Source organism: Akanthomyces muscarius, chromosome 2, assembly GCF_028009165.1.
Source record: "Akanthomyces muscarius strain Ve6 chromosome 2, whole genome shotgun sequence".
NCBI lineage: Eukaryota > Fungi > Ascomycota > Sordariomycetes > Hypocreales > Cordycipitaceae > Akanthomyces > Akanthomyces muscarius.
The window spans coordinates 3,500,067-3,518,344 of NC_079242.1; the positions used below are offsets into that span (position 1 = coordinate 3,500,067).

The 18,278-nt window shown below is 54.3% G+C and overlaps 6 protein-coding genes across 6 annotated transcripts; 3 read left to right on the forward strand and 3 right to left on the reverse strand.

Moving 5' to 3' along the window:
- Positions 1-382: 382 nt before the first annotated feature.
- Positions 383-2,135, reverse strand: LMH87_004286 (uncharacterized protein; the record flags this gene model as incomplete). Its single annotated transcript, XM_056195480.1, has 6 exons — positions 383-613; positions 663-1,434; positions 1,530-1,560; positions 1,686-1,741; positions 1,960-1,990; positions 2,129-2,135. 6 exons carry the CDS (start codon positions 2,133-2,135, stop codon positions 383-385), a joined length of 1,128 nt encoding a protein of 375 aa, XP_056049105.1.
- Positions 2,136-4,349: 2,214 nt separating this feature from the next.
- LMH87_004287 (uncharacterized protein) lies at positions 4,350-5,249 on the forward strand (the record flags this gene model as incomplete). The annotated part of the gene is made up of 1 exon (XM_056195481.1): positions 4,350-5,249. One exon carries the CDS (start codon positions 4,350-4,352, stop codon positions 5,247-5,249), a length of 900 nt encoding a protein of 299 aa, XP_056049106.1.
- Positions 5,250-5,518: 269 nt separating this feature from the next.
- On the reverse strand, positions 5,519-6,738 carry LMH87_004288 (uncharacterized protein; the record flags this gene model as incomplete). Its single annotated transcript, XM_056195483.1, has 3 exons — positions 5,519-5,644; positions 5,700-6,393; positions 6,497-6,738. The coding sequence occupies 3 exons, from the start codon at positions 6,736-6,738 to the stop codon at positions 5,519-5,521; spliced, it is 1,062 nt and encodes a 353-aa protein (XP_056049107.1).
- A 1,376-nt stretch (positions 6,739-8,114) lies between these two features.
- LMH87_004289 (uncharacterized protein) lies at positions 8,115-10,903 on the forward strand (the record flags this gene model as incomplete). Its single annotated transcript, XM_056195484.1, has 5 exons — positions 8,115-8,198; positions 8,263-8,355; positions 8,417-8,794; positions 8,858-9,584; positions 9,642-10,903. The coding sequence occupies 5 exons, from the start codon at positions 8,115-8,117 to the stop codon at positions 10,901-10,903; spliced, it is 2,544 nt and encodes an 847-aa protein (XP_056049108.1).
- A 1,037-nt stretch (positions 10,904-11,940) lies between these two features.
- Positions 11,941-13,068, reverse strand: LMH87_004290 (uncharacterized protein; the record flags this gene model as incomplete). Its single annotated transcript, XM_056195485.1, has 2 exons — positions 11,941-12,690; positions 12,760-13,068. The coding sequence occupies 2 exons, from the start codon at positions 13,066-13,068 to the stop codon at positions 11,941-11,943; spliced, it is 1,059 nt and encodes a 352-aa protein (XP_056049109.1).
- A 1,055-nt stretch (positions 13,069-14,123) lies between these two features.
- Positions 14,124-16,198, forward strand: LMH87_004291 (uncharacterized protein; the record flags this gene model as incomplete). The annotated part of the gene is made up of 6 exons (XM_056195486.1): positions 14,124-14,137; positions 14,281-14,469; positions 14,518-14,821; positions 14,871-14,951; positions 15,001-15,594; positions 15,677-16,198. The coding sequence occupies 6 exons, from the start codon at positions 14,124-14,126 to the stop codon at positions 16,196-16,198; spliced, it is 1,704 nt and encodes a 567-aa protein (XP_056049110.1).
- Between the last annotated feature and the right edge of the window lie 2,080 nt (positions 16,199-18,278).

Sequence of the window (18,278 nt, forward strand, 5' to 3'; positions counted from 1 at the left end):
ACGCATTTTTTTTACTAAGTATACAAACTTAACCGTCGCATTCTTCCATTGGGACTACACCCTTAGCAAAGATATAAAAGAATTTTTTGGTGTGAAACTTCAGCGTCTAGTCCGTAGCCTCGTGAATACCCAGCCGGGCTACATCACACGGGCCATTACCATTCCCCCTAAGAACCAGCACCCAACCTCCTGAATCCTATCAAAAACACGTTGCAAATATGAGAGTCGATTGTGGCACATACGAGGCCGACAATATTCTGCGCCGTTCGCCACCATCGCAGTCCTTGCCAGTCTTGAAGGACAGGAGGTTTTTGTTTTGGTTTTCCTTCGCTAGACACAAGTCAGTCAGGCGTTCAGCTGTGGCAGTATTTAGAGACTCACCTTAGAAGCACTTGCGGTGGACGATGGAAGGACCGCTCTCGTCGTACTCCTGCTTGGAGATCCACATTTGCTGGAAGGTGGACAGGGAGGCGAGAATGGAGCCACCGATCCAGACGGAGTACTTGCGCTCGGGGGGAGCGATGATCTTGACCTTCATGGAAGAAGGAGCAAGAGTGGTGATCTCCTTCTGCATACGGTCGGCAAGACCAGGGTACATAGTAGTACCACCAGACTGAAAGAGTTAGCAGAGCGCGTGGAAACGAGGGTAGCACGAAACCTACCATGACAATGTTGCCGTAGAGATCCTTGCGGACATCGACATCGCACTTGATGATCGAGTTGAAGGTGGTGGCGTGGATACCGCCAGACTCGAGACCGAGGACGGAGGGCTGGAAGAGAGCCTCGGGGGTGCGGAAACGCTCGTTGCCAATGGTAATGACCTGGCCGTCGGGAAGCTCGTACGACTTCTCGAGAGAAGAGCTCTGAGCAGCAGTCTGGATCTCCTGCTCAAAGTCGAGGGCGACGTAGCAGAGCTTCTCCTTGATGTCACGAACGATTTCACGCTCGGCGGTGGTGGAGAAGGCGTAACCGCGCTCGGCGAGAATCTTCATGAGGTAGTCGGTAAGATCACGGCCAGCCATGTCGACACGGGCGATGGCGTGGGGCAGAGCGAAACCCTCGTAGATGGGGACAACGTGAGTGACACCATCACCGGAGTCGAGGACGATACCGGTGGTACGGCCAGAGGCGTAGAGGGAGAGGACAGCCTGGATGGAGACGTAGAAGGCGGGGGCGTTGAAGGTCTCAAAGACAATCTGGGTCATCTTCTCACGGTTGGACTTGGGGTTGATGGGAGCCTCGGTGAGGAGGACGGGGTGCTCCTCGGGGGCGACACGGAGCTCGTTGTAGAAGGTGTGATGCCAGATCTTCTCCATGTCATCCCAGTTGGTGACAACACCGTGCTCAATGGGGTAGCGGAGGGTAAGGATACCACGCTTGGACTGAGCCTCGTCACCGACGTAGGAGTCCTTCTGACCCATACCGATCATGATACTGCGAAATGGCGTTAGACGTTGGCGCTGGCGTTGCGAGTGGCGCATGCGCGTAGATGCTTCCATCGCATCTTTCTTTTCTCGGTGAAGACTTACCCATGGTGACGGGGACGACCGACAATGGAAGCTGCGACAGCGAGTTAGCAGCGGCTCAAATTTTGGGCGCAAAGCATCGCCAGCCATCAGGCGCAATTCGGCCGTTGGGCCAAAAAGCGTGCAAGCTGGCGACAGGAGCTAAAGTGGGGTACTCACGGAAAACAGCTCGGGGCGCATCATCACCGGCGAAACCGGCCTTGCACATACCGGAACTGCAGCGCTGGTCAGTATCCGAAAAAGAATTGAGAAACGTCCATCTTCAAGCTGAGCCCGAATTTCTCCCTTTCCTGCGTCGGCCAGACAAAAATTGTGCGGGTTGCAGCGCGGGCGGGCATCGGATGCCTCTGTCGACATGGCAGATCGGACCAGGAGGGGTAAGGGGGCTCAGGCTGGCGAACATGTCGGTGAGGCGGTGGGGGTTCAAGCTTACCCATTGTCAATGACGAGGGCAGCAACTTCTTCTGTAAACCCGCAAGATGCATGTCAGTGACGATTCCAGACGTCGAGCAACGCAATGGCACTGCAGGCCGCGGCAGCAGCATGCACCGCGGGGAGGGGCGGGATTGCGTAGACGCGGCGAGCTGACGAAGACAACGTACCCTCCATGGTTGCGAGTTTGAATTAGTTGAGAGAAAAAGAGTCGAGGGTGGGATGCGAAGAGTTGGAAGCTCAAAGGACGACGTGGACCTCGAAGCTAGATGAGCAGTACAGGAGATGGAGAATGGGCCAAAGGGGAAAAGACTCAGAGTCGGGGGGAGATGGAAGATGGAGTGGGAATTGAATGTTTTTGTAGAGGGACGAGAGGAAAGGCAGGAAGGTGTGGAGGAAGAGGGGCGAAGGGAAAGGAGTCAAGTATCTCCGCCGCCTGGCGTGGCCGCCCCAGTGCTTTAGTTACCTGCCCGGGCACGCTGAGCCAGCTTGCCAGCCCGCTGAATTACCTGCCAATGCCTGTCTAACCGGCCTGCGTGTGGGTGGGTGGCGGGCTGGAGCTTGGTGGCAGCCCGCCCGCCGCCAGTTGCCAGCCAGCCAAGCACAAAGGCCAACAAGAAACAGGCGCCAAATAAAAAATAGTTGTGGGCGGGGGCATCCAACGAGGAGGGGTGTGCACTACTACCATCGTATCACCGGTGCCGATGTTGCTGCCCTCAGTCAGCAAGAGAAAAAATAAAGAAAAAATATGCCGTCTCTCTTACAGCCATGACAAGCGGCCCAGCATGTCAAAATCCTACAACATGCGGTGGTTGAACACCACACCCTGCGGCTCCCTCTACACACTCAGGAATGCAGGGCCTCAGCTGTCACACTCAGGAGGCGCTACCGCTATCTTCAGCAACGCTACCAGTACCAGTACAGCTGCCACTGCTCACTAACAGCCCTCGTCTCGCTCCGATTGGCTGGCCATGTCCGCGGTGGACTCGAGGCTGCGCTGCTGAGCCACGCCGCCCCGGAGACGCCCAAGGTACACGGTATCCGTACTGCTGCACCGGACCTGCTTATTATTGCTGCGGCATGCACCGCTGCATCTCTCACCAGCGGCTGCAACGGGCTGGCTGTCATGCCATGTCGTCATCCAGCAGGACACTGCTTTTGTCCATCCATCATCTCAACTTGAACACTCTGCAGCCTCGATCAAAATCGACGGCCTCCTCTGCTTCCATGCCTGAATCAGGACCCCTCCAAAAGATTCCACCATGTCTCAACCACTGCCCAGAATGTGCTCGCCTAAAGCGGTGCTAAAAATACACACCACACTACTGACCACCAACCATCTTTACATATGCAATACCTCCCGCGCGCACCTTGCATCCAGATCAGCAAGCCCTTCCGAGCGCCTTGCCCTCCCTCACCTAAGGCTCTGGTGTGGCGTAACCTGACGTCGTCACCCAGTCCACAACGGCCCATAACCCTCGCCTCGCCTCGCAAGACGCGCAAGCGAACATGATTCTGCGAGGCGGGGTGCATCCAATAAGCACGACGTTATAATTATTACTCACAGATCTAACTAACATCGCGAACTGCACTTTACCGACCCTTAAGCTGTCATTACGTCATCTCATCCTCTTGCCAGCACCTCACATCAAAGCCCCAAAAGCCTCGTCAGACTCCATTTTCCACCTGTTGGAAACGTCCAAATGATTTCAGCCTTGTGACATCCTTCCTTTATCACATTTCTCAAAGTCTTTGTCCAGTTTCCTGCTGCTTGCTCCTGCAGCTTCGCAAACACCAACACGTCGCACTAGAGGCACCCGGACAGCTCGGCTTTGTTCCCAGTCGGGACGCAACACCATTTTCTGTTTTGCTTTTCATGCGATTCAAATGTGCAAACAAGTAGTCTCAGCTTGCGGCGTCAAACATGGGCTGCACGCCGAGCCCAGGCACTCCGGCGTCCGCATCGTAGGTTGCAGAGGTGCTACACGGAGCTTGAGGATCCCAATCGCACGCTTAAGACGGAAGTGCTGATGACACGTAAAATAGCCTCATCGCCCATTGTACGCCGTAATATCAGATTAGGATTTTATTGGCAGATGGACTTGAAAAGAGGCGTGTCAGCCTGTAAGGTGCTGCGACGTACAAGGCCTCCCAGTTTGAGCAAACGCATGATCAACATCGTCACAGACGCACTGTTGAACAGGCAGGCCTCAGATCTGCATAATAATGGGACTCATCGTATGATTTAATCTTTTCATTTTCTTCTTCTTCCCCCCCTTCCTTTTATTGTTCGTATCTTCATGTCTTTACTTCGTCCTCGATACTGGAGCGTATACCCTCTCCAGCATCTCATCCGGTAGATGGACTAGTCCAGACTTGGCTAGCGCCGTCATGAAGATTCGAGAAGATTGGCGGAACTTCGATCAGAGCTTTGTGATGCAAATATTAACCCCACGCCCAAAACTTCTTGAAAAGCTCTTTTTAGGAATTTTATTCTTTTCCTCCTTTATCCCGTTTTCGCGACATATCTGTTTCATACTCAACCTACAAGAGCATTTCTACTTTAAAGACATACCTCGAAATATCCACGCCCCGCCATCAACCAACCCCTCCAAAAAAATCAATCCCACCACAATGGATGACAAGCGCCTCAACGACCTCCTCCGCTGGAGCATCGAAAACACTGAAACCGGCGCACCCAATGGCGCTGCCTCTGCTCCTGCTGGCGAGGCCCCGGCGGCGTCGAACCTCACACCCGAGGTCATGGCCGCGCTCATGGGCGGCCCCTCGGAAGCCGACCTGATGATTGCGTCGATGGAGATCATAACGGCCAGCGACGTGACACTCGACAACAAGCTCATCGCGTTTGACAACTTTGAGCAGCTCATCGAGTCGCTCGACAACGCCAATAACCTGGCCAACCTGGGCCTGTGGACGCCGCTGCTGGCGCAGCTCGCCAGCGACGAGGCCGAGCTCCGCACCATGGCCGCCTGGTGCATCGGCACCGCCGTCCAGAATAACGAGAAGACGCAGGAGAAGCTGCTCGCCGTCGAGGGCATCAAGCCTCTGGTCGCGCTGGCCACGCGCGACACCGAGACGGAAAAGGTCCGCCGCAAGGCCGTCTACGCCCTGAGCTCGGCGATTCGCAACTACCAGCCCGCGCTGGACGCGGCCGTGGCCGAGCTCACCGCTGCCGGGCACGCAGCAGAGAAAGTTGACGCCACGGACATGGAGGCCGTAGATACCATCATTACGCCGCTGCGCGAAAAGGCCAAGGGCGCTGCTGCATGAACCACGCAAATGTCATGGGTAACAAAAGCTCACGGCGGACAAACTATTGCATGGACTTTGGTGTTGGGGCGTTTTATGCTTATGGAAAAAAGTTTCAAGGATTAAATACCAGATCCATTTGAATGGGACATAGACGCGGGATCTATTTTGAGAAAATATATTTTCCTTGTTGATACATACAACTATTGGTACATGTGACATGTCTATGCTGGTGACAAATAACACTTGTCCTCCTCTCCATGGCTGTTCTCCACCTCGCAGTACGCCTCTCAATACGTAACCTTGCCGTAGAATGGAAATCCCAGGGCCTCGAGCAGAAGACGACCCTGTCTATCCGATGTACCAGTCGTCTGGATAATAATGTCGCAGCCAGGCATCAGGCTAGGTGGGTACATCTGAGGAAAATTGTTAGTCTCAATTATGCTACTGGTAGTTTCGTGGACAACTTACATCAAAGTTATACTCCAGCTCGGGAAAGTAGGACATCCACTCGGGGTTGAGGCCCAGGCCCAGGTTGCCTGCGCGGTCACCCGAGCTGCCCTTGACACCAGGCCAGTCCTTGATCTTGGGCAGCACCAGGGTCACGAGCTTGTCGACAAACTCGTACGCGGCGCCTCCGCGGAGCGTCACCTTGGCGCCCGTCTTCTGGCCCTTGCGGACGCCCCAGTGGATGACGTTGGACTTGGTGCGCGTGACCTCGGGGAACTCGCCGGTGATGGCCTGCACCACGGCGCGGGCGACGTCCAGGTACTCCTTGTTGTCGGCGGCCTCGGGCGCGTACGAGTTGACGGTGACGGCGGCAATCTCGGGCAGGTTGTGCCAGCTCATGTCCTTCTCGACAAGGCCCAGGCGGCCCGACTGGCCACCGCGCGGGCCGCGCCGCGGACGATTCTTGTGGTACGGCGAGGAGCCGTCCCACTCACGCAGCTCGCCCTTGCTCGACTCGGGCGCCTCGTAGCCGGGCGGCTTGTGCGTGTAGGTGAGCGTCATCAGGTCCGGCGCAATCATGCTGTCGTAGGTGTGCTTGAGGCGCGGCAGGTTGAACGGTCCGGGGACAAAGTCTCGGGCGGTCGGGTCGGACGACGGCGGCGACTGTATGGGGTGCAGGGGTCCGCGGTTGTACTTGGGAGGGTGGAATTGGTACCTATTCGCCCAGTCTTAGCATCTCTTGTCTGAAGTGGGAATGAGGTGGTGCTGCGAAGTAACTTGGGGGTTACGCAGTCACAAAAAGAATAGAGGGGACTCACCGACTACCGGGTAATTGCTTGTCTCTTGTGCTGTTGGCCCTGGCCTCCTGGAAAGACTTGACGGTATTCTCGTCGGGACCTGGCGTAGAAAACGACGTCGACTCTTCAACGGCAGCCAAGGGGCTCTGCGAAGCCGCCGAGGACGAAGCAAAGCGGCGAGAGCACGACCGCGCGGCCGGTCGGCTCAATTGCTTGCCGCTAACAGCGCGAAGTGCGCGCATTCCTTCGCGTGCACCAGCCATGGCGACAATTGATCGAGTGTAGGGTTGTGAAGAAGGACGTCGCAAAGGGGATGTGCAGGCTCGTCTGCCCGTGCAAGCCTGCAAATTTACTAGAAGCTACGGGGTGTGGCTCGTGCGCGGTCAGCCACATTAGCGTGGCGGTGCGAAACTGTAAATCCGCGAGCTGTGCAAAGGAGGCAGAGTTTTGAGTGCATTGTACGATAAAAATGGTGGCTTTGAGTTTTTTGTTTTTTGATTCAAAATTGACAGGCGACACTACTGTAAGATTAGCCAATGCTGTGGCTGGTGTCACACTGCTAATGACAGCAAGACAAACAAGTGTGTTGGGTATTGGACGAATGGACCCCGATGATCAAGCTTGCTTTTGGAACATGTCAAAGTATTGTTTGGGGTGCAATTTCTGGCAAACCAGCAGTGTCAAATATGACTGCCTATACGATGGCGTAATCAACTGACGCGGCCAGCGGCTCCCCGCGCCGGTCAGTTAGCAATGCTTGAACGCTGCTGGATATCCCCAGCAGTCCGAACCTGTGACGGCATACGTTCTGCATATATGCGTCTGACGAATCTGCAGGTCACACTAAAGCTGCGCTACCTACGTGCCCATCAGATGAGGTCGTCAGACGGCGACAGACAGCCGACTGCCGGAGGCAGCAGTTTAAGCCAGGTTTTAGGTTAGGTAGGTAGGTGTTGGCAGTGGCTTTCCTTGCAAGCCACAGCGGGCGCAGATGGTGGACGCGAGGCAAACGTGAAATACAAAGGGTCATCAAAGCTAAAATTAGACAGCCCGATCTCCCCCAGCAATTCTTTGCTAGAGTGTCCGAGCTTAGGTAGTTATTATGATTATCACTGTCGACGCTCAAGGGCCCTGAAACAGCGCTGCATCACGTCTGTTTAGTGGCTCTCGCCGAGCTTAAACCCCGCTATAAGCCCAACAGCCCGCCCCCACCTGCCTCACCTCATCTGGGTCCGTCGTTGGCAGGTCCCTGGAAACCTCGCGACAACAAGCTCCCACTCTGCATCTCGCCTCCCTAGGACATTTCCTCACCTACGCCTCGCTCCGGCTTCAACATCATCTCTGCTCTCATCCTTCAGCCTCCGAATCAGTCCAAGCGCCGCACGACTAGTCGCTCCCGCAAGACATCCACCCTACGCCGCCGAAACCTTAGCCAGCGTCTAACTGCTGGCCCCGCGTCGCGCGCGCCACCGACAGCTTCGATCGTTTAGCCTTCATAACAATTCGCTCTGTTTCGCGCTTCTCGTAACATGAGTATTGATCACCTCTGGCTGCCTCGCTAAGATCTGCGAGGCATTGCACACCCGGAACCGCGCCCGTGTCCTCATCGGCAGAGCCTCAACTCGAGCGCACATCAGGCATGAAGGAGTTTCCTCGCAAGTTCTTGAGCCTTCGGGACAAGAGCTCCTCGCACAGCAGAAGCAAATCGGCGCCGCCTTCCAAGGTGAGCTTCGTGCCCTCTGTTTACCCGGTGACTGGCCGGCCTCGATGCTAATGGTTTCCTCAAGAGCCGACCCCGATCGACCGAGGCTTTCTTAGCTTTATTCAGCCGCGATGCCAAATCAAAGGATACTGTCGACAAGGCTGAAGAAGATGCCAAGGTAAATCATACAATATCGCGCCGCGATAGCCTCCAGAAATTAGCCCTCTAACAGTCTCTAGGTTGAGGAGATCCTCCGCCGCCTCGACGAACTCAACATCACCAACGTCAGCAGTGAACATATCAGAGGCATGCTCGGTACCCGATTCGGCGACGGCGACGCCAAAGATGCTGCTGAATTCATCAACATCGAACAGAAATCCGCTGCCGGTACAATTGTTCCATACAATCCCAACGTACAGATGCTCGGCGCTGAAAACCGCGGCGGTGTCACTTGCTACCTCGACGCTCTCCTCTTTTCCATGTTTTGCAAGTTGGATGCTTTTGAAGGCATGTTGAAAGCTGAATTCCCAGTTGGCGACCCAAAGGCAAAGCTCGTCAATCTGCTGCGGGTGTGGGTCAACCTGCTTCGGTCTGGCAAACTCATTAACGTTGATCTGGTAAGCAGCCATCAGCACAGTGTATAAGCTATGCGCACTACATCACGCTAATGTGTTGAACAGACACGATTAATTCAAGAAGCTATGGGTGACAGCGGCTGGCCAGACGCCCGTTTATTGGAACAACAGGACACATCTGAAGCGTTTGCATTTCTCACTGAGACCCTCCAACTCCCACTACTATCCTTACAAGTCGATCTTTTCCATCAAGGGAGGAAGGATAAGGATGACCACAAGGTTGTCTACGAGCGGCTACTAAATTTGGCCGTCCCGGAAGACGCTGATGGCAAAGGCATCAGGCTAGAGGACTGTATTGAAGAGTACTTCAACGCTCAGGTCGATGTTCTGCGGGATAGTGAAGAGGCCAAGAAATCGTATTCCGAAGACAAGGGGCCTGATACCCCTACTCTTGTCCACCGAAACACGCTACGGCTTGTTCGAGATGAAGATAACGGTGCATCCACAAGCCTAAGTGCCTCTCCGTCGGATCTGTCACCTCTGCACCAATTCCCCAGCCAGACATCGATTGCAAGCGACTTTCCCGCCCTTGAGCGACCAGCTACGTCTACAGGCGTGTCTTCAGACGAAGTGCCCAAGATTGAGACCCCCACCATGCCAAAGAGGCTGTCATTGAGGCACAGATCTGCCAGCGTTATCCAAAGGGTTGTTCTCGATGCAGACGGGAAGCCAAGAATCACAGATGCCGAAGACGCTCGTAAGCCACGGCGAAAAGGCTCCGTGGTCGTCAAGGCCGTGACGATACCTGCTTGGCAATTCTTTCGGCTTATTCGTAAGTTTGCTCTGACATCATTAAAATCCCTAGTGAGAATAAGGCTGACCTTCACAGCTTGGAATGCTGTTCGAACAAACGAGCCTCGCAGTAATTCCGAAGTCGTGCTCAATTTCGAACAGCGCCCTGTCGTTGGCATCTGCCTAAAGCGCTATGCCATGACAGAGTCTGGACAGCCAAACAGACTCAACACCTATATTGACATTCCCGATAGTCTGCGTCTACCACACTTCATGCTCGCCGACGGCGCTAGCACGCAGACTGATGATTCCTTCTCAGCTCCAGACTTCAAGCTTGTGCTACAATCAGTCATCTGTCACCGTGGTGACTCCCTTCAAAGCGGACACTATATTTCGTTTGCGAGAGCGGCACCCAAGGTTCTCACATCCAACAGACGGCATAACTTCGATCCGCCCCCGGATTATGAAGAAGCTCAATGGGTGAAATTTGATGATCTAGAAGAACCCCGTGTCACCTATGTCGACAACATCAAGAAGTCTCTCACCGAAGAGATGCCCTATCTGCTCTTCTACCAGGTTGTGCCCATGGTCGAATTGGCCTGCCCTTCAACAGATGGCACGGCCACGGGTCCGCCATCTTACCAGGAATCTAAGAATAGCCTGGAGATGCAGATATCACAAGCGGCGACCGATGGCAGCCTCTCTTTCCCGAGCAAGCCTCCCAGTATTCGCCTATCTATGGACAATGAGCGGCCAACGGTTGAGGCCTTTGATAGGTCGGCGCGACCATCAGTTTCTGGCTCCGTGCCGGCCGACTCTCGTCGCGATAGCGCCATCTTTACTGCTTCTTCCGCTGCTACTCCGATCATGACACCAGCTCGCACGCCAGAGGCCAGTTCTCCCATACTATCACCAAGCGACAACAAGACGCCCCGCCTCTCGCGCGCGGCATCCCGCTTTAACCTCGGTCGCCAAAGCCGACCAACCAGTCAGTCGGGCGAGGGTCGTATTAGTCTGACGATTTCTCGTCTTGGTGGCCTCATGAAGCAGAATAGGGAGGCTTTACCTGGTACTGAAACTGGCGATGAAAGAGGAACGACTCCTCTAGGCTCGCCTTCGCCGAGGAATGCTAGTTTCGAAGTCTTTCGCAATGTGGACGGCCACCAGCACCACCCACCTTCGACAGCCAACACGGCTACGACGGCTGCCACGGCCGGTACCTCCACCAGCGCTCTAGAACCGGAACCAAAGATTCAGCGTAACAAGTCGAGACGCAAGAGCAAGTCGCGAGAGAAGACCTTCAAGCCAGGAAAGCAAAAGGACAGCTCGCAGCCTGATCGTGAATGCGTTCTGATGTAACAGTCGAAATACATCACAAACTTTGATGAACTATTATGAAAACTTAGCGGCGCTTCTGTTATAAGTTTGGCTATTTTAAAATGATTAGAAGGGACCAAGAGGAGGATTTGCTGCTTTTTGGATAGATACCATCGAGGTGCAAGTTTTGGGGGCTCTAGAGCATTGTCTTCCTTTTTCTTGTTTTCCATCTGCGCCATTCCCACACAATTTGGATACCAAACTTGACTCCTGGCACCTAAGCACGGAAAAAGACTATTGGTTTCCAGCTCATACGGGCACGGCCGGGCAACCATTCCATCATTGTTGGTTGTTTGCCTTCGTTTCCATAAGTAGCATTTACAGACTTTACCAAGCATGACTCGTATCCTGCCTGTAAATACACATTGTTTTGACAAATTCAGAAGGGGGAATTAACGTATTCATTGAATCTTTCTATAAAAATTTCTGCGTTTTGTGGCATTTTTTTCTCTTCATCCAGCCCTTTTTTTTCACCTCCTTTTGCCCTCCGTAAGTTCTTGTACAGTAATCGATGCCAGCTTTTACATCGGATCAAAATCCTTCCTCTCTGAAACGAGGACAACTAAAAAATATGCCAACAAATATGCCTTTTCCCCCCACGTAGGCCCTTCTTCTCCCTTTTGCTTCTTTCGCTGGAGTGAGAAGAGGAATGAGGCAAAGATGGAGAAGGAAAGAGGAGTATAATATACACGGGTCGAGCGAATTCGACCCTGACCGCATGACAGAGGGAATCCCCGCGCCGCCCAAAAGTCTATTTTAAAAAAAAGATGATGAAAACGTCCGTATGCAAGTGCCCAAAGCAGTAGAAAAAAGCGAGGAGCCATCATTCGTTACTAAAAGCACAAGGTGATGGGGGGGTAAAGTAGTTAAAACAACAAGGGAAGAAGGATGGGCAGCCTCGCCTCTCTCGCGGCTTTCGGTTTTACTGGGATTGTCGATTCTCTTTTTTTTCGTCACAGTAGAGTCGAGGTATCGCTGCGTTGGGGACGGCTACCATTGGGAGTCGACATGGCCTTTATTTAAAAGGGAATGTTGGGGGCGTTCTGGGTGAGCGCCTCCTGCTGGTCCTGGAGCTCCTCAGGAGCGGCCTCGATGGACACGGCGAGGCCGAGCTTGGCTTGTTGCGTGAAGTGGTCAATGTCGGCAGCAAAGGTCATCATGACGGGAGGGGCAACACGCTTCTCGAGCAGGCAGCTCAGCTTGCCGTTCGAGTCGGCCTGGGCGCGGAAGGTCGACATGCGGAAGTCGTACTTGAGACCGACGGAGGTGACACCCTCCTTCTGCAGACCACCGCCCATCATGCCCGCAGAAGGCACGAGGCCGAGCGTCAGGTCGACACCAGCCTGGACGCGCTCAGAGATCTTTTTCCAGAAAGAGGTGTTGAGAGTGCCCATGGCAGCCTGGAGCTGAGCGGTGGCGACCCAGTCGAGAGACTTGTATCGGGCGCAGTAGGAAACGGCGGTTTCGGGGCCCTGGCCAAGCGAGGGGCGCTGCCAGACAGTCTCGAGGCCGAGCGCAAGCTTGGGGGTGACGGACTGCAGGTAGCTGCCGATGAAGATGCCGGTCATGCCGCCCTGGAGGAAGGAAGGGTTGAGCATCTTGAGGTTGGCGCTGAAGTCGTTGCCCATGTATTCGTGCTCGAACTGGGCCATGTCCTGGTTATCGGGCGACATGGAGGCCTGGACCTTGGAGATGAGCCTGTCCGACCATCGGAGGTTGAAGCGGCCGGAGACGGAACCCTCGTTGTCGACGTTGGCTTGGCAGAAGACCTGGATAATCGAAGCGTGAGCAATAAAGGCGCAGAGCAGAGGGAGTGTGTCAAGACGGGATCAACTCACGTTGGAGGTGCCGTACATGGCGGCAAAGGTGTAGGGGTTGAGCTTCTCGCCCATGGCGAAGCCGTGCGACACCTGGAACAGCGGAGACATGCTGAAGGCCTTGGTGAGGTCGGCGCGGACGCCGGTGAACATGTGGTTGGTGAGGAAGACATCGCGCTGGACCTCCTTACTCAGGTGCTCTATCGTGCCGGGGTTGGCCAGGCCGAGCTTGGCGCGGCGCTCTGAAAAGGAGTTGAGCGCATCGCCGAGGGTGAGCGCAATGGGGTTTCCAAAGAGGATGGAGCGCAGCGACTCGACTGCAGCGGCCATTGTGAGCTGGTGTTGGACGAAACGTGGTAAGAAATAAAGCGACGACGGCCGATTCGATCAAAGGGGAAATGCGCGGAAAACCAAGGAAAGAAGCCGGAGCCCACGATGCAACGCTGGGAGAAAGAGGATAAAATACAAGTCCACGAGGCCTAGGCCACTAGAAGAGCTAGAGAATGGCAACAATGGACTTTTTGTTTTTTCGTTTGCCGCCGGATGGTCGAAGGGGCAGGGGCGGATGGGCGAAGCTCGGATCAGTTATTCAATTAGGGAGAGCGACGAGAGCAGGAGAATAATTTTCAGCGGCCCCGGGCTGCTGGCGTTTTGGTGAGTAAAAGGTGGCTCCCCAGAGCTGATGACGGCTGGACGCGCCACACTGTGGATGAGCTGCTGCTTTGAAAGTCGGCCTCCAGAATGTTCCGCTCCGGGGAATGAGAGCTGTGGCTGGGCACGTGCTATTGACACAAAAGCAGCACAGATGCAGGGTGCACACCAACTACGATGAACTGCGAAATAATGTATGAGGACATGCTTTAGTCTGATTCCATGCCTATACTCTCTGCTTGAATATCTTCACTACCAAGCTTAACTGGCTTTTCCCAAGGTGCTGTCATCCCTTGTGACTACGACGTTCTGTCTGAGAAGCTTACCTAATGGCTTGGACCCGCCAAAATCTACCATGATTGCGATTGGCCAAAGCCGAGATCTTGGATCATCACGCGGTAGAGCAGCTTACCCTGGATAGCCGAGCAAACGGTGCATGCTTGCTTCTGTCCTATGATCTTTTTGTCTCTCCGTCAGTGGGACAAATCCGCGTTTTTGTGCTCTCGATATTTATTTGAGCAGATTAATAGGCCTTGTTGATACCCGTACAATTCATTTCCCTTGGCCAAGACTGGGCTGCTGCAAGTGACGATAAGCCGCTGTCATCCCGCACCCCACCAACGAGACACAGCAACGCCGTTTCTTTTTGGCTGTGCAACGGTGGCGGTAAACCTAACCTGCCATTGTCAAACAACAGCCCGCCGTTGGATCTCGCCTCACTGGCTCTTCTCAAAATGGACACATTATTGTACGTTGAACACTTGGCCAACAGCCATCTCGGCCGTCACATCCCGCCACTTGCGCCGCGGCTTGTGCACAGCTATCGGAGCAACTCGTGTGGGGTGATGCTGCGACCTAGAACCGACGACAAACACATGCTAACCGACACAGAACCGCCGAGATTGCGGCAAATGCACCCCGATACCGTCGAAAGAGCTCGACTTTCATTGACGGCATCCATGATGTGACCGAAGACTCCAACATGGCCCCGGCCCAGCTCTACAGCACCATGTCTGGCCGACTGTTCCACTCGGGCCGGATAGCCATTGTCATGGTTGGACCTCCTGCCAGAGGAAAGACGTAAGAGCTCCCAGGTAATTAAACTTGTCTCCCGACTGACCATCAAAGCCACGTCTGCGTGTCGCTAGCTCGCTACCTTTCGTGGCTAGGTGTCAAGACGCGCATCTTCCACCTGGGCGACTATCGACGAGCCACTATTGGTCCAGAAAGCGCCGTTCCGAAAGACTACTTCTTCCCAGACGCCTCTCCGGAATCGGTCATCCTTCGTCAGAAGATCCTGAAAAAGTGTCGCGAGGATATTTACGGCTGGCTCAACCACGAGAACGGCCAGGTCGCCATCTACGACGCTGTCAACCCGACAGCAAGCGGTCGCCGCTCCTTGGCAAAGGAACTGGCCAAGCATGACGTCCAAGTAAGCGAAGGGAGACATGACCCAAAGGCCAGCTTGCTGACAATTCTAGACACTGTTCATCGAATCGTTTGTTGATGACGAGCGCATTCTGCGGGAAAATGCCAGAAACGTCAAGATCTCATCGCCAGATGTATGTATTTACTCGGTCCCATGCATGCTACCAGACTAACACAATGAAGTTTGCTGGCATGGATCCCGACGAGGCTGCCCAGCTCTATCTGAAGCGAATTGAAGTTCGAATTCCTGTGTTCGAAACCATGGACGAGGAAGAGCTCAACTACATCAAAATGATCAACGCCGGCCAAAAGTTCTTCTACAACAATGTCAACTTCAGCTACCTCTCTCACCGAATCGTCTTCTATCTCACTAATCTCCATATCAAGGCCCGTAAGACCTTTTTTGTCCGCGCGGGCACCACGACCGACGAAGACTCGCTGCGCGCAGACGCCCCGCTGTCCGAAGCCGGCCGTACATACGCAAAGAAGATGACGGAGACGATACTCAAGCACCGCGAGCAGGAGCATGCAGAAACTGGCGAGAACCTAGCTTCGCTGCCGCCGCTGACGGTGTGGACTTCGACTCGACTACGCACCATCCAAACCGCAGACACCCTGAGGGAGATGAATTACAAAGTCCGTCAGAGATCGCAGATGAGCCAGCTCAACCCTGGCATCTGCGAGAAGATGTCAGAGCGCGTTATTCGCAAACTGTACCCCGAAGAAGTTGAAAAGCATGAAGTTGATCCATATCACCACCGGTATCCCCGCGCCGAGGTACGTCACCCCCATCATTACCACATCATTACCACATCATTACCACATCATACAAACATAAGCTCATCATCTGTTTCGATAGTCATATCACGATCTCGCTGTGCGTCTTGAGCCCATCATTCTCGAGCTCGAGCGGGAGCAAAACGACCTGCTCATCATCGCGCACGAGTCGGTCTTGCGCGTCCTCTACGCCTACCTCATGCACTGCTCGACCGTCGAGATCCCCGCGCTGCGCTTCCCGCGCGACGAAATCATCGAAATCATCCCCGCCGCGTACCAGAACGAGGCACGCCGCATCCACATCCCTGGCCTCGACCCGGAGATGATCCCCGGCTCACCCGACGGCATGAAGCTCCTCGCCGCCGGCAGCAGCGTCCCGCCCAGCGGATCGGCGAGCCGCCCGGACAGCCTGCCCGCGAGCGGTCAGATGACGCCCCTGGCGGGTGTGGTGGCCGCCGCGGTGGCAACGTCGTCGACGGCAGGCCCTATCGAGACGACGACGACAGCGACGACGACCTCTGCGCCCCTGGAGCAGCGGGCACCAGAAAAGGTCATCAACAAGTCCAAGGAGACGGTCGCTGACAAGCTTGATGACGAGGACTAGAGCATGGCGGCGGAGAACATGCAAAAGGGGTCTCCTACCTGGACATGGGTTATGTGTCATGTGCATGAAAAGAGATTTCAACTTTTTTTTTTGGCTGTGTCCTCTGGCTGAAGGTTGTCGTAGTACAGATATTGTAAGACGACAACAACTCGCATGGCGAACATCTTCTTACGATGGAATTTGTTCTCCCGACGAATCAAGTCATGGTTTTCGTTATCGTTGCTGCTTCGATAGAAATACTTGTTTTGTCCAGTACTGCATAAATCAGAGTTCTCCTTTTTATTCCTCTTCCAACTCAGCTGTCTTGGATATCTACCCGTTACTTTCTCTTTCAGGTTACACCCGAGATGTACGTGTGCGCAGCTGCCACCTTGCCACCGTTGTGACACATCCATTTTCATTCTTAAAATTTTTTTCAAGCCATGTGAGGTAACTTTCCCAATTGGTAATGAAAGACAATAGGCCCGGAGAAAAGAAAAGCGCAAAGGATTCGGATTACACTTCAACCCCCCCTTTTCCCCCCTAATCTAGCAAGACGTGCATGCAGGGGGAGGGTTTGAACAACGAAGGCAACACTGCATGATGTGCAGCAGGGGAAACGGGCCATGTGAGCATGATATTACCGGGCTTGCGTGGCGCCGGTCTGGTAGTTAGCGTGCCGGAAAGCTGGCGAGTTGTAGAAAGTGAAGCCGTCGGTTACACGGAGGGTGAATCATGGCGCTGAATATTGAGGCTCCGCGAGCCAAGTGGGTATTCGCGATGCTGTGAGATAAGTTGGCAAGCCCAGTCTCGGCAGCAGGGGTCTCAGTCCTAAACAAGTTAAATCTTTCTTGTTTTCATAGTGCTGTGTGCGCTGTCATCATGTACATGACGATACGAAGCTCGGGTCCAAGGAGGTACCGGGCGGCCTGCAAGTTTTGGACAGCCACGTGCTCGCGTGATTCGAGACATTGGTTATTCGTCTGCTAATATAACGGCTAATATCATCGCCGCCGTTGTCAATTGGCAATATTACAACGACAGGGGCGCAGATATTGACTGGGAGAATGATGAAAGATGGCCTCGAAGAGCTAAAGTTGGAGCTTAGACCAACACGAGCAGGGGAAACTTTCCAGGTCCCAATACCCGTACAGGCCTAGATGCTCTAGTGATGTGCTGCCTGTGCACCATAGCTCACGAATCCTTCCCAAGCACCCAAGCAACTGGCCTGAGACAGGTCAGAAAAAGTGGCTCGAGGCTGTGCGCACCCATGCGTCGATTCAAGGCTTGCTCCTTTAAAAAGAATTGAGGCATCACAAGATCAGGAACGGCGGCAGGGGTCATGGGTTAGGGTGGTGCGGCGCCGACTTCGTTGAGTGGATGAAAAGGGGGGCTTGGCGTGTCTGTTGCACATCAGTATGAATTCGCGGGCGTTTTATTGCATGGCCTGCAATTCATCAGCTGCTTTGGTGGTGGCGCCGCCATGGTCGGTCGTCCGGCGGCCGGTCCTGCAGCCAGCAAGAAGTTGGTTGGTCGGCGTGAGGCTGATCACGCCTCAATTGAGGCAGCGCCAGTTGTACTTCACCATTACTGTTCGCCCAGCCTGACTAGCCGCTGCCAAACAACGTATCAGCAGTGATCAAACTGTGCGCCTTTTCAACCGAACAAAGTATGATGGCTTCACCCCAGACCTCCTGTTTGGAATAAGCTCGTCAGGATTAGCAACGGCTCGCACAACAATGTCCTCAAGTCCGGCTGCACTGCGGAGGCCCGGCGCGCTCACCACGGAGAGTGGACAAATGGAGCCGGCTGCAGCGGTCGCACACGTTGTAGGCCGCATTTCCGGCCGCATGACACAGGGCACTCTGCAGGTTTGCAGATGAGATACAATCTAACGCCGAAGATGAGGCTCCATGTCTTGCCTCGTTTTTGACAGCCCTTGGACCAGCCCTTGACCACATGTGCCCTTGCGCATATATCCCTTGAAATTGGGCAGAACCGGTTGATTTTGTTGCCAGCAGTTGAGGCACTGTTGGTGCGATTTGCTAACCATTACATGGCTTGAATGAGACCCTTGCTAGAAACCTAGGTAGGGAGGGTG